Source organism: Piliocolobus tephrosceles, chromosome 11, assembly GCF_002776525.5.
Source record: "Piliocolobus tephrosceles isolate RC106 chromosome 11, ASM277652v3, whole genome shotgun sequence".
Taxonomy (NCBI): domain Eukaryota; kingdom Metazoa; phylum Chordata; class Mammalia; order Primates; family Cercopithecidae; genus Piliocolobus; species Piliocolobus tephrosceles.
The window spans coordinates 45,789,786-45,803,197 of record NC_045444.1 but is presented as its reverse complement, the minus strand read 5'-3'; the positions used below and the strand labels follow the sequence as shown (position 1 = coordinate 45,803,197).

Genomic DNA, 13,412 nt, shown 5'->3' with positions numbered 1-13,412 from the left:
CCACACACATTGGAACCTCTCACATCCTCTCAACTCACCTTACTCCAGCCCCCTCTGCAGCCTGTCTCCCCTAGCTGTCCCCCCCCACCCCCCTGAGAAGCAACCTGACAGCGCCTCACCTTTTGCCATGCTATGCACCCAGGGCTTCTCAGAGACAAGGCATGGGACCATGCCTGAAACTCACCACTGCTGTAGAACAGTGCAGCAGAGTTAATTACCCTAGGATCTCCCTTACCAACAGGGAAGGATAAAGTCCATGGATAAACGCTTGCCCCTTTTGTCCTCGGACAGACAGTTCTGAGGCTCTCTGAGGTTCCTGCAGGACTGAGCACTTTTTGTTAAGGCAGTGGCCAAGACAACCACTTTCCCTTCTTCCACTTTTAGCTCTGACCTTCAATCCTCCTCCCTGCTGGGCATTTCCTTCCAGGCTCTGCTTTCTGTCCTCCCCTCCCCCTCTCTTATGTTTTAATGACTAATGTCAAGGTCCCGCTGAGGAAAGGTCTTATATAAGCCTGTTCTCAGAATATTAAACACTTACAGTGTTCTGCTGGTTATTTGAAGGAGGACAGTTAGAAGGACTACATTCTAGCCAGGACTGTCCTACTTACTACAGAGAAATTTTTGCTGGATTAGGAAGTAACCTAGGGCAAAGCACTTCGACTTTCTGGGCAGGGTTTCTCAGCTGTAAAAATGGGATAATAGGGACCCCGGCTACTTTGCGGAGCTTGGGGGATCAAAGGAGATGTAAAGAGGAGGTTATTTCAAAACCGAAGGAGCTGAACAATAGAAGAATCTTTGGGTTACTCTGTGGCAAGGAAGGTAGACCACGGGGTGGCCCCTCAGGGGTTTCCAGTGCTCCACATTTCAGAGGAGTCCAGGGCGCTCCCAAAGCGCCCGGGTCTCAGAGCAGCTGGGTTCACTCTAAGCTGTCCGCTGCAAACCCGCGGTGTTTTCCAGAATCCGGGTGGTTTGCAAACCCGGATGTCAGGCTCCTTGTCCTGGAGATTCTCAAATCGCTCACCCACAACTCCTCTTCGGCCTCCCCCTGAAAGGAGAGAGCGGGGCCGCGAGCTGGAGGAGCAGGGAGTGTGCGCTGGGCAGCCTCACTGCTCCTGTCCCCACCCCAAAGGCAGGAATTTCTGGGATGGGCAGATGGCTCACCCCTCCTCCTCCTCCTTCCCCAAGCCGCAGTGGGTAGGGCGGGGAAAACCTCCTCGACTTTCCCGCGTCCCAGCCAGAGCCCCGAGTGTCCGTTCACTGTGGCGACAGAGGTGGCGGAGCGGGTCTCCAGGGCCCGGGGGTGTCGAGGCCCCCGGAGGGGTGGGGTCGGAGGAGGCTGCGGATCCGCCTCCGCGCGGCAGGGCCGGGTGCTTGGGGTGCGGCTCTGGGCTCCCAGGACAAGGGGCGCCCGGCGAGCCCAGTGGTTAGCGATGCTGCTGTCGCCGTCGCTGCTGCTGCTGCTGCTGCTGCTGGGGGCGCCCAGGGGCTACGCCGAGGACGTGGCGGCGGCGCTCACCCCCGAGCGGCTCCTGGAGTGGCGGGGTGAGTCTCCCAGGGTCGGGGACTGGATAGGTACGTTGGGGAGGGGGGTCGGGGTGGTCGAGGGAGAGGAAGAAGGGGTGAAGCTAGGGGCCAAGCTGGCGGGCAAGGGCGGCCGCGTTTGTAGGGGTTCATGTGTCAGCAGTCTTGAGCATGGGGGGAGGGAGTGGTGTCCTGCAGCCTCATGTCTAGGCCCAGCACCCCACTCCCGCGGCCCAGCACCCTCCTGATTCCTGCGGGAGTCGGGCGGCGGGGGGGGCGGGGCTTGGTCTCGCAGGCAGCTCCTCTCGGCTCTGGCACCCGGAGCCAGCCCGGGGTAGGAGTGTCGGAGAAGTTTCAAAACGGAAACTTTCCGAGAGCTGCTTATTTGGACCGATCGCATCTCGGATAAATGATGGCCAAAAAAAAAAAAAAAAAAAGGCTCAGTTCATCCCCTTGCAAAACAAGCGCTCAGAGTGTGCGCCGCCACCTGCGGAGTGACCCCCAAGCCAGGCCTCCCCAGTCCACCCCTTCCTGAAGGAAAACTTTTTTTTTTTTTTGAGACAGAGTCTTGCTCTGTCGCCCAGGATGTAGTGTAATGGCGGGATCTCGGCTCACTGCAGCCTCTGCCTCCCGGAGTCAAGTGATCCTCCCACCTCAGCCTCCCGGGTAGCTGGGACCACAGGTGCGCGCCCCCACGCCCAGCTAAGTTTTTGTATTTTTGGTGGAGACAGGGTTTCACCATGTTGCCCAAGCTGGTCTCGAACTCCTGGGCTTAAGTCATCTGCCCACCTCGACCTCCCAAAGTTCTGGGATTACAGGCTTGACCCACCGCACCCGGCCTGAAAACATCAGACCAGGTGAGGGAGAGGAGCCCCAGTGACTCCATGAGCTGTGTGATCTGGAGCCTTTGTGCCTTAGTCTCTGTCAGAGGAAAAATGGGGTTTGTTATATACATGGGACCCCTGAGAATTAAGTTACTCCCCAAACACGCACGTGCGCACACAGACCAATTCAGCAAACACTTATTGAGCACCTACTACACATGAGACTCAGAAGGATGTGTAAAGAGATGGAAGGAGATTTCCGGCCTGCAGGGGTCCGCATTCGAGAATGGGCCACCTCAGGCAGAGAAGCCTGCGCCTAAGTGCAGAAGTCCATATATGCAAGTAGGAGGGGGACAGGAGGGAGTTAAATATGCCAGGAGGAGACTCCAGGCAGACTCCACCCTCTCTGCCTTGGAGATAAGTTTGGAGAGAAGGGGTAACACAAGATGTGATCAGTATCTGCGTTCACATTTTTTCCTCCCCGGTAGAATATGTCTACATTTTTGAGGTAATCTTTTTTAGACTGTGTTTTCTAAGATCCCTGGAGGCTTAATCAGGGGCAGGTAGAACAAGACCATTCTTATTCTAAAGTGACCAAAGTCAGAGATGCTCTTACCTTCTTGGTCAATTCAATAAAAATTGCTCCTGTGGATGCACATCTGATGCCGTGGTATGTTTGATTCCTTCCCACTAAGTTTACCATGCAGTGGTTATTCCTTTGCGTTTTAAAATGTGGGTTTTGACTGGGCACTAGGTGGTAGAACAGGGCAGCAGCCCACAGGACAGAAGTTGGACTGGGCCACACAGAGTATGTGCTGGTGATCTCTGAGCGAAGGGCTAATCCTTTTTATATCTAGCAGACCCAAATCCTGGCCTAAGACAAATTCTCATCAGTGTCTTCTTTTTAGTAGTCAAGGGCACTCTGAAATTAGAGCCATCTGCTAGCCCTTGTACCTACCAGGTGCAATTTGCAAATCTGACAAGGTTGAAATAGTTGGCATAGAGATTCTTCAGATATGAAAATGCTGCTGCTCATTTTCCAAGGAGCACAGAGGTTATGTACCAATCCTCGCGCAGGCTCCCTCCCTGACTCCAGTCATCTGCATCAATAGAATTTCAAGTGTAAGCTAGATAGATTTGAAGTCAAGTTTTTACTGTCAATACAAAATGGAAAAACAAAATCTTAACATTGAAAAGGACCTGAGACATTGTCTACTCTAGCCCTCTGTTCTTCAGATGTGGAAATTAAAATATGGCTGCCATGTAGTTAGCAATGCTTTGGGGTGCCTCAGTTTACTGCTGTGTTCGCTGTACCACATTGACTCACTTTAGCCACGATTGACATCCACAGAGCAACTGAGAGAAAAATGCACACTCATTTTCATTTCCAATCCACTAATAATGGCTATGTGATAATGTATAGCAGATTATACATACAGCATTTTTATCTGAATTGTTTGATATGTATTATTTATAGATCTGATATGTATTATAAGCATGCCAGCCTTGGGAGGCAGATGATATATTGTATTGTAATGATTTTCCAATGATTTATCAATAATTCTCGATATGATTTGGCTGTACCCCCACCCAAATCTTAACTTGAATTGTATCTCCCAGAATTCCTACGTGTTGTGGGAAGGACCCAGGGGGAGGTAATTGAATTATGGGATCTTTCCCATGCTAGTCTCTTAATAGTGACTAAGTCTCACAAGATCTGATGGGTTTATCAGGGATTTCTGCTTTTGCTTCTTCCTCATTTTTCTCTTGCCGCTGCCATGGAAGAAGTGCCTTTCGCTTCCCATCATGATACTGAGGCCTCCCCAGCCATGTTGAACTGTAAGTTCAATTAAACCTCTTTTTCTTCCCAGTCTTGGGTATGTCTTTTTCAACAGTGTAAAAATGGGCAATACGATTCTGTATTCAAAAGTCAGTAGATACGGTATCATGTAGTAGCTAAGTTATTGGACTTCAGAGCTAGACGGTCTGAGTTCAAATCCTGACTATGCCATTTACCATCGTGTGACCCTGGACAAGTATTTCACCCGTCAGTAGCTCAGTTTCCTCATCTGTCAAATGGAGCTAGTAATAGTACTAATCTAAGTGTTGTCCTTTTGCTGCCCTCTCACCATGGCGCCCTCCTCCTCTGACTAATCCAGACTATTTTGACAGGTTGACAGCCCCATAACAATTATTTACTACCCTGTGTACAGCACTGTACTTGGCAGGTCTGAAGCTCATCTCCTCCTACCTTTAGTTCAGGCATCCCCAACCTCCAGGCCACCTACCAGTTTGTGGCCTGTTACGAACTGGGCCACACAACAGAAGGTGAGCAGAAGCGAACAAAAGAGTCTTCATCTGTGTGTACAGCTGCTCCCCATCCTTCACATTACTGCCTGAACTCCACCTCCTGTCAGATCTGATTGTGGTGGCATTAGATTCTCAAAGGAACATGAACCCTATTGTGAACTGCACATGCGAAGGATCTAGGTTGCACTCCTTATGATAATCTAATGCCTGATGATCTGTCAGTGTCTCCTATCACCCCAGATGGGACCGTCTGGTTGCAGGAAAACAAGCTCAGGGCTCCCCTGATTCTGCATTATGGTGAGCTGTATAATTACTTCATTATATATTACAATGTAATAATGATAGAAATAAAGTGCACAATAAAGGTAATGCACTTGAATCATCCCAAAACCATCCCCCACCCCACCACCCCACTGGTCTGTGGAAAATTTGTCTTTTATGAAACCAGTGCCTGGTGCAGAAAAGCTTGGGGACCTTTGTTCTGGTTGGTTATTCCAAGGAGCCTGATTGTGGTTTGTTTTCCCTGATCAGAATCTGAGCCCTTCTTCTAGCAAGTGCTAAGACATGCTAACTTCACTCACTCAAGTACTCCAGATACAAAGAGGACAGGGGGGAGAAAGAAGAAGAGGATGGAGCATCCTGGTGAAAGCTGGGCATAGTCATTGCTGAAGGAAATGATCGGGGGCAAGTAAAATGGTTTTGAAGCTTTGTTGAGGGTTGAAAAATGATCAATGTGAAATAGTCCCCAAGTAATATCGTAGGAGAGTTTCTTTCTGTAGTGCTCAGCTTCCCAGAGCAGGAGTGGAAAGAACCCAAGTCTGTGTCAGTGCCTGGGGACTCTCAGGGTAGGCTCTTCCAAATGACCAGTGACCAAGGGAGGTGAGGGTGCTGATGAGTGTGTGGTCAGTGTGCTTACCATCAGGTCCTAACTTGGGAGAATAAAGTGAAACAGGGTTGGGTGTACAGGATGTCTCTTGACATGCTGTGCCGATGGAAAGAGGGGTAGGGGCTGATGACCTCAGTCATTCATTCTCTGTCAGGCACTATGTGTTTTATCTCCCTGTTTTACTTGGGCTCATCCAAAAGCAATTCCTGAGATATGTTTTCATTAGGGTGCAAGTAGTTGTTTTTTAGGAGGTGATTCTAGGAAGCATGGTAAGGGAGTGAGGACATGAGACCAAGGAGGGAAGAAAGCCACCACAGGCCACTGGGGCTCAGTTTCACAAAGGACCCTTTGAGGAACTGTATAGAACTCAGTGGACCCACCGACAGACAAGAAGCTGAAGTATTTATCCACCAACTCCCACCTCTCATTGTCTAAGGGTCACTCCTGGGGCATTCACCCCCTGGTGCTCCTGGTCTCCCTGAAACTCTCAGGCAGAGAGCCACAGAAAGTCACTGGGAGTGCACGGGGCCTGTCTGCAGGTGAGTGAGCTCCAGGTTAGGGAGTGTGAGGAGGGAACCAACAGAATCTGCTACCCACCTCCAGATTGGGGAGGTAAAAACATGAGTAGGATATGACACTGGCCCCAAGAGGCTGCGAGTCCAGGGACAGATACAGAAACACAAACAATTACAAAACAGCAAGAGAGGTCTTATGATAACTAGGGATGAGCAAAGTGCTGAAGGCATGCAGAGGAGGCGCTGGCCTGGGGAGCTGGAGGCTCATAAAAAAACATTTGTTTTCCTAAAGGATAAGTAGGCAGTTGCCATATAGGAAAAGGGAGACTGAGCATTCCTGGGAATGCATATTTCATGTGCAAAGGCACAGGATCATGTGTCAGGCAACAGTAAAAGTTCAGTGAGCTGAAAGTTCCCTTCTGAGCTCTTTTGGATTCAAGGAAAGAGGCCCGCTGAAGGTCACTCAAGCAAATGTGGAGTTGTTGTAATGGTCCCAGGATCTCAAGGGGGACCCAGGACAGGTTCTTCAGGGCAGCCAGATCTCTGGGACACAGGTACTGGCCACTGACATGAAGCATTACTTTATGTGTTTCTCTCCGTCTCTGGGGCTCTATGGTGTCTCCAGCTTGGTTGTTCTATCTGTTGACTAGTTTCTTTGGCTTTGACTAGCAGGACTTTCCTGTGTAGCTCCCTTAGCTTCCTGGGAAGAGTCCCTTAATTTCCTAGGAGAGGGGTCCAGTTACACTCTTCACAGCATGCTAGTCAGTTCCTGTGCTCTACCCTCGAGTCGAAGGCCTTCCCCTGGCTAATAGACCATGGCAGGGGCAAGAGGTGGACACAGGGATGGATGCTGCTTCATCTGGGGCTGTGGGTGGGGTAGACCACCAGAGTAGGGCCCCAGGCAAAACAAGAAGCAGTGACATGTCTATATTTGGAAACATGAGAGAGATGAGGAAGAGTTGGTTGGAGGCGCCCTGCTTCCGGAAAGTCTGATCCAGTGAATTGGGTACTGCTGAGAAGGGCCTTGTAGGTTTGCACAAAGGGGAACCAGATCGCATGTTTAAGTTTAGAAGCGCCATATTCAATTTGGGCCTTGAAGAGAGGGTCTCCTGTCACCTTGAAGAGGGTAATTCTGGAGGACAGCAAAGAAACCGTCTGGATAGTTAAAACTGAGCTAAGTCAATCCCGATAGGAAGATTGAGGAACAGAAAGTTTTGTTCAAGAAACAGGGTTTAAAAAGAGGAAAATATATATTTAAAAACAATAACAAAAGAAAACAGTTAGTGAAGGTTAGGAGATGAGGGAAAATTGCAGAATAGGAGAGGTAGTGGTTATAGAGTGCAAAATCCAAGTTTTAGAGATGGACCTATTCTTGGTAGTGACCAGATCTGTGATATGGTTGTGGGAGTGGTCACCAAAGTGGAGAAGAGGCAAAAGAAGGTCCTCACCACAGAGAGGTCAAGGAATCCAGTGTCCTGAGCAAAGCTAGGTTGGAGTAGAGTTTGGGACTCTTTTGTCAGCAAGCCACAATAAGAAACACATTTTACGTCACAACCCACAGCATATAGGTCTACATATGTATAACTGAAACAATGTTTCATTTTAAAAAAATATCCTTATCTAATATGACATGCTGCCACATTGCCCCCTGTTTCATTCTGTTTTGTTTTGTCTAGCTAGTCATAACACGCTCAGTTGATTGCATGACCATAAATGGGCCACAATCTGCAGTTGGGAAAGCATTGAGTCAGAGTGTTAGGTCATTTGTGTGGAAGCTAAAGTGGCTTTGGGGTGTGGAGAACAGTGGAGAGTCTGCTGGTATCAAACCATGGTGAACGTGGGGAAGAGTGGTTCAGGGCCGAGGGCCCCAGTGGCGAGGAAGAGGTGTAGGTGCCACCTTCTGAAAAACGGCAATAAGAGCCACTACCTGGAGGCGGCAGAGGGGAGAAGCTGTAGCCCTGAGATTTCCCACATAGCTTCTGTTCCTAATACAAAGGTAAAAATGCCCCTCTACTGCTTCTAGTATTTTCTAACAGTTGGGGAGTCGTTACTCTTTGTTGTTTTACTTACATCGACACATTGTCTCCTCACCTAAACAGACAGGCAATATTAATACATACCCTTCTTTTACAGATGAAGAAGGGTTAAGCCCACAGGAACTTGTGGCATGGGGTTTGAATCAAGCACTCAGCACTAATGCAAAGGATCCCTGAATAGCTTGTGACCCCAGGGTATGGTTCATTCTGTATCCCGCTGCACGACAGGAGGATACGATTTGCTTTCACAGCAGGAAGAACAGGAGGCCAGCCTCTTGCTCTCCGCAACTCCTCCTTTTCCAAACCCCTCCTTTCACAAGTGGGAGTGATATTTTCCTAAAGCAGAAATGTGCGAAGCTACTGATTTATGTATTGTTCTAGGCAATTCTGATGTCCCTAGGTAATGAGCCATTCTACTAATCTGGAGATGGAATTTCAGTAAAAGTGTGATCAGAGAGTGGTTTAGCTGTCCTTCCTGGCCATGAATCATGCTAGCCGTCTTGACTCCATTTCCCCCGTTTCTGTTTGTCATCCCTCAGCGTTTCTTCCCCTTCATACTTTTCTCATCCCACCCGCTCTACCTGCCTCCTTTCCTGGCAAGCCTTTGTGAGTCGGCATAGATGTCCAGTTTTCCTGGTCCTATTTACTCTTTCTCATTAAGCCTCTAACTATTTTCCTATTGTTGGTTGTCACCGTAACCGATACCACACAATGCAGGTTCCAAGCCCATGACAGGAAAGATGGGGCCACACAGATGGCTTAGTTGTCCCTGCAGCTCCCCTTCTTTGACCTAACAATCTGCTTATTTATATCAAGTTTTCTGAAGAAACGATCCCCTTGTGTTGCCTCTTCTGAACTCAATTCTAATGCCGCAAATCCTCATGTAATCTATCAAAGTAATCGAATTAAGACATTTATAAACCCTTCCCTCCATTTTTCTTTTTAGAAATTATGCTTGAGAGCCTTTTGGAGATGTTCCAATGCATAGCTAGGAGCATAAATTATATTTTGAACTGATCAAAGCAAAAAGAAATATTATTGTTCATAAAATAAACAAAAGAACACCATATAAACACTATATAAAGTCATTTAGGGAAAAACATTTTATAAAGCCACTCCAGAAAATTAGAAAATTATAATTAGAATTTCTGTAACTTGGGTTCTGTGACACAGAGCTAAACAAAACAGAAAAGTCATAACCACTTGGCTTTTTAATTTATGATACTTTCCAGACAACTACAGTTCCAAAGAAATATGGAAATAAAATAGTGTTACCACTTCTAGCTTTTGGTATTCTGCTCTTGAGAACTTTTCAATTATGAAAATATAAACAGGAATCTCAAAGTAATTATTTAACTATAAACATTTTTTCATTTTGCTACTCTTTGGCACCATTCGTATTCAAAGTTAAGATTGGCTTTTATTTTTATTAATATTTACAAAGTGATCATCATAACTGAGATAATCCTTATCAAGGTCTTGTGAGGCCAGCACTATTATTTTTTCTTTTTATTATAAATTTAAACTTTTTGTAAAGAAGGGGCCTTGCTGTGTTGCCCAGGCTGGTCTCAAACTCCTGGTCTCAAGTTGTCCTCCAGCCCCGGCCTCCCAGAGTGCTGGGATTACAGATGTGAACTACATACCCAGCCCCAGCATTACTATTAAACCCGTTGTGCAGATGGGAAAACCAAGGCAGATGCTCTGCTAGTTTTAAGCAGTTCTGCCCTAAAAGAAGTGCTCTGTAGTTTGCCAAGGTCTTTTTTCCATAATGTTAACCTTGTTCAAATGCAAACAAGGAGAGCTTCATGGGGATATAACCAGTGCAGTTGCACAGGGTCCTATAGTCAGAAGGGCCTTCTTTCCACTTAGGGTTTAAAGCTCTATGGTTTGGGGTCTTGGGATTTGTAATTATTTCTATCTTTGAAATTGTGTGCTGTGCGTGATGTCCAATGGAACAATGGAACTCAAGCCAGAGGTTTGGAGCCTCTGTTCAATTCTGCCTGGGGTCCCCTGTCTACCTCCCCAGGATGGGTTCTCAGCTGCCTCCCCCCTACTCCTGCCCCACAGTTGCTGCTGCCTTCTGCACACAGTGGCAACCAGATTGCATTGAAGTTGGGGACTGGAGGCCTGGGCCCTGGGAGTGGATGCCTTGTGGCATTTCTGGGCAGTGCAAGGCAGCATTTGTCACCACCGGACTGGTAGTACTTCTGTGGGTTCTGTGAGGGCTGAGTGGGAACGTGTCACGTATCCTCAATCCAGGCACTATATTCCAAGCATGTTATAGCTCAGAGGTTGCAATCTCTTGTGGGCCCAAGGGAAAGGGACATTGACTTGACTTCCCCATGTCCAGCTGAGACCACATGTTTTCATTGTACCCTGGACCCTGCAAATGATGCGGACAGCCTGAATAAGAATGATAGGGATGGTTGTGACTTGAATTTTGTTTCCCACCACCACCAAATTCATATAAAAATGAGACTTTACTTGGAGATAGGGTCTTCACAGAGGTAAACAAGTTAAAATGAGGCAGTTAGGGTAGCCCTAGTCTATTATGAGTGGTATACTCATAAGAAGGGGAAACTTGGACACAGAAATATGCATAGAGAGATGATGTGAAGAGACACAGGGAAAAGGTGGTCCTCCAGGGGCCAAGGAGAGAATCCAGGATCCCATCCTTCCCTCACAGCCCTCAGAAGGAACCAACTCTGCCACACCTTGATCTCACGCTTCCAGCCTCCAGAATTATAAGAAAAGAAATTTCTGTCATTGAAGCCACTCAGTTTGTGATATTTTGTTATGGCAACTCTAGTAGCAAATCAATACAGGGACTAACACTCTACCTACCACTAAAGGTTGTTTTTTTGTTTTTGTTTTTGTTTTTAACATTTCTACTTTGCACTGTAGTAAATGTTTTGTTTTTTGTTTTTTTTTTAATGGCCATACTCTCAAAGCAGCTAAGATGGATAGCTCATTGTAAGCACTTTTGTTTTCAGTCATGCCATATCATTTCCAGAGTTGTTTTGGTTGATGATGGAGTTGTGTTCTGGTTTTGTTGGTTTTTTGTGACCCAGTCTTTGAATCATTTCCAGGCTTTAATATGCAGGCATTTGTGAGGGCATCTTAACAATGTTCTGTCTTTTTGTCCTTGCCCTAACTTGCACTTTGTAATGAGGCACGCTTTTGACTGAGATGGTATATTTTCAACAGAGTGTATAAGGTAATCACGGAGCTGCTGTCAATAGCGATTTTTACACCAGCAATGTCTGTTAGGTACTTTCCAGTTAAATAAAGGTAAAACAATGGGAGAAGAGACGAAAAGCTAAAAGGAAGAAGAATGTTTTCAACTCAGTTTAAAAATTCATTGGTAAGATACAGAGGTCTAGCAAAGAATCACGGAAGAGAGATTTTCTGCCAGGGTCAGCAACTGCTACATAAGGACAGAGCAGGAGGACAGAGGAGGGAACAGGAATGGCCAGGGAGTGGCAAGGACAGTCTGAAAGGGTAAACCCCTCCTGGCACAGGGGTTAGTAACAGGCAATTTGAAGCCTCACAGAACTGCAGGCCGTTGGCACTGATTATGCTGGGTTTCATTTTTCCCACATGTGAGAAAGACTATTGTGTGCCTCATGGAACTTGGAGAGGCAATTCGGGGAGGTTAGAGAGAAAAGGGAAGAGAACATGTAAAAAGATCTATCAAGAGGGATCCACGACCCTGTGGAGATGGTGATTATCCAGGTTCAGTAGCTATAGGAGAATAAAGAAGGCTCAGAGTTAAGGACAATGCTAGGACAGAGAAAGAGAAGGAAGTTCTGAGACAGGACAAAGAGGTTTCTTTAAAAATGTATTTGGTTAACTTTTTAGCTGATTAATAGAAGGCAATTGACAGGAACTCAAAAGCTTCAGATTAAGAGACGCATGAAAACTCAGATGATTTGAGATAAAATGCACATTTTCATGCAGGGAGAGGTAGGAAGGGCTAGCCCACTTTTCACTTTGTTCCGTGGATCTATTCTTTGAAGAACCATACACATGCTGATTGCTGCAAGCATGGGAAATTCCTCACTTATTGGTTTGAAAGGTCATATTAAGAATCCAGATTTTCTGCATCACTCGGCCATGAATAGGACTTGATTCAGCAGCTTACAGTATCCCTTCCTGCTACAGAGTAATCTTAGGAATGCAATCGGCTCTGAATCCATTGTTCACTAGATGGAACAGATAGAGACAAACTCAAATTTGTGAAGCTGGAAAAGGTCAATACGTCTCAAGAGAGAAGTTGCTCACCTTCAGATTGGTTACAGAGGAGAGATGCCCTTCCCATTTCCTTCTGGACTGTGTCCCTGCTGAAACCTAAATACTGTCAGAACAGCAAGGAAATGGACAGAGTCAAGAGAGGCTGCAGGGCAGGAAGGGCGTGAGCCCAGCACTAGCTCTGTGGGTACATGGAGTAGAAGCAATTTCAAACCTATGGACTGGGGTAGGAGATTGAAATTGGGCTGCAGCCTGCATGCTGTGGCTTTCTAATGGCTTGTCTTACTCATTGCACTTGATGTGAACCATGCACTGGAACTTTTCCTTCCAGTTCCCTTAATGGGGCAACACAGAGACTGACTTTATGTGTATAGTTGGATTAGGTGAACACCTTCATGATATAATTTATTGATTACCAGAAAGTCCTTTGTTTGCCTAAAATGCCACCATTAAAATTGCTGTTTTATTGTTTCTTCCAAGTGTTTTTTGTTAAAAATGCAGAAACTTCGCAAAAGCTTAACGGTACAAATCTTATCCTACTCACTTAACACTTCAAACCTTCATTCAGCTAGTTCTAAGAGAAGAGCTGTCTAAAGCTAAAGGGAACACCAAAGGCAAGTAGAGGTGATCAGAAGGGGTGCAGAAGGTCAAGTGGAGGGGCCTCAGGAGAAACCTCCTGTAGGTACCACCAGTCTGCTGTTCGCACAGACAGATCAAACTGCAATAATGGCCCCAGGCTTTAGACTCCAACCTCATGGCACACCATTTTGCTTATATCTCCTATGTCAAAATATATGTTGGTATTAAGTTATAATTATTTTCTGTGTATTTCAGGGATTCCCAGGGAGAATGTGACTTCCTTGCAGGCAAACACTATGACATATATATCCTTCTGTCTGCAGGGTTCCCAAACCATGCCACATTAAGCACCTGATAGATCTTTGTCATCAGAAATTTCAAGTCAGCTACTTCAAAATGTTTGGCGACAATCTATAACAGTTTATTTTCTTCTTTCTTAAGTTGTAAATGAATGCATGTAAATAAAGCTATACCTGGACTGAATATAGTA

The 13,412-nt window shown here is 46.4% G+C and overlaps 1 protein-coding gene across 2 annotated transcripts in view; it reads left to right on the top strand.

Moving 5' to 3' along the window:
• The first annotated feature begins 956 nt into the window (after positions 1-956).
• Positions 957-13,412, top strand: part of PLA2R1 (phospholipase A2 receptor 1) — a 127,229-nt gene continuing 114,773 nt past the window's right edge. For both annotated transcript variants that reach the window (XM_026447757.1, XM_023217506.2), the window contains exon 1: positions 957-1,542. In XM_026447757.1, the coding sequence (XP_026303542.1) occupies positions 1,431-1,542 (112 nt within the window). In that variant the 5' untranslated portion in view covers positions 957-1,430. The remainder of the gene's footprint in view (positions 1,543-13,412) is intronic.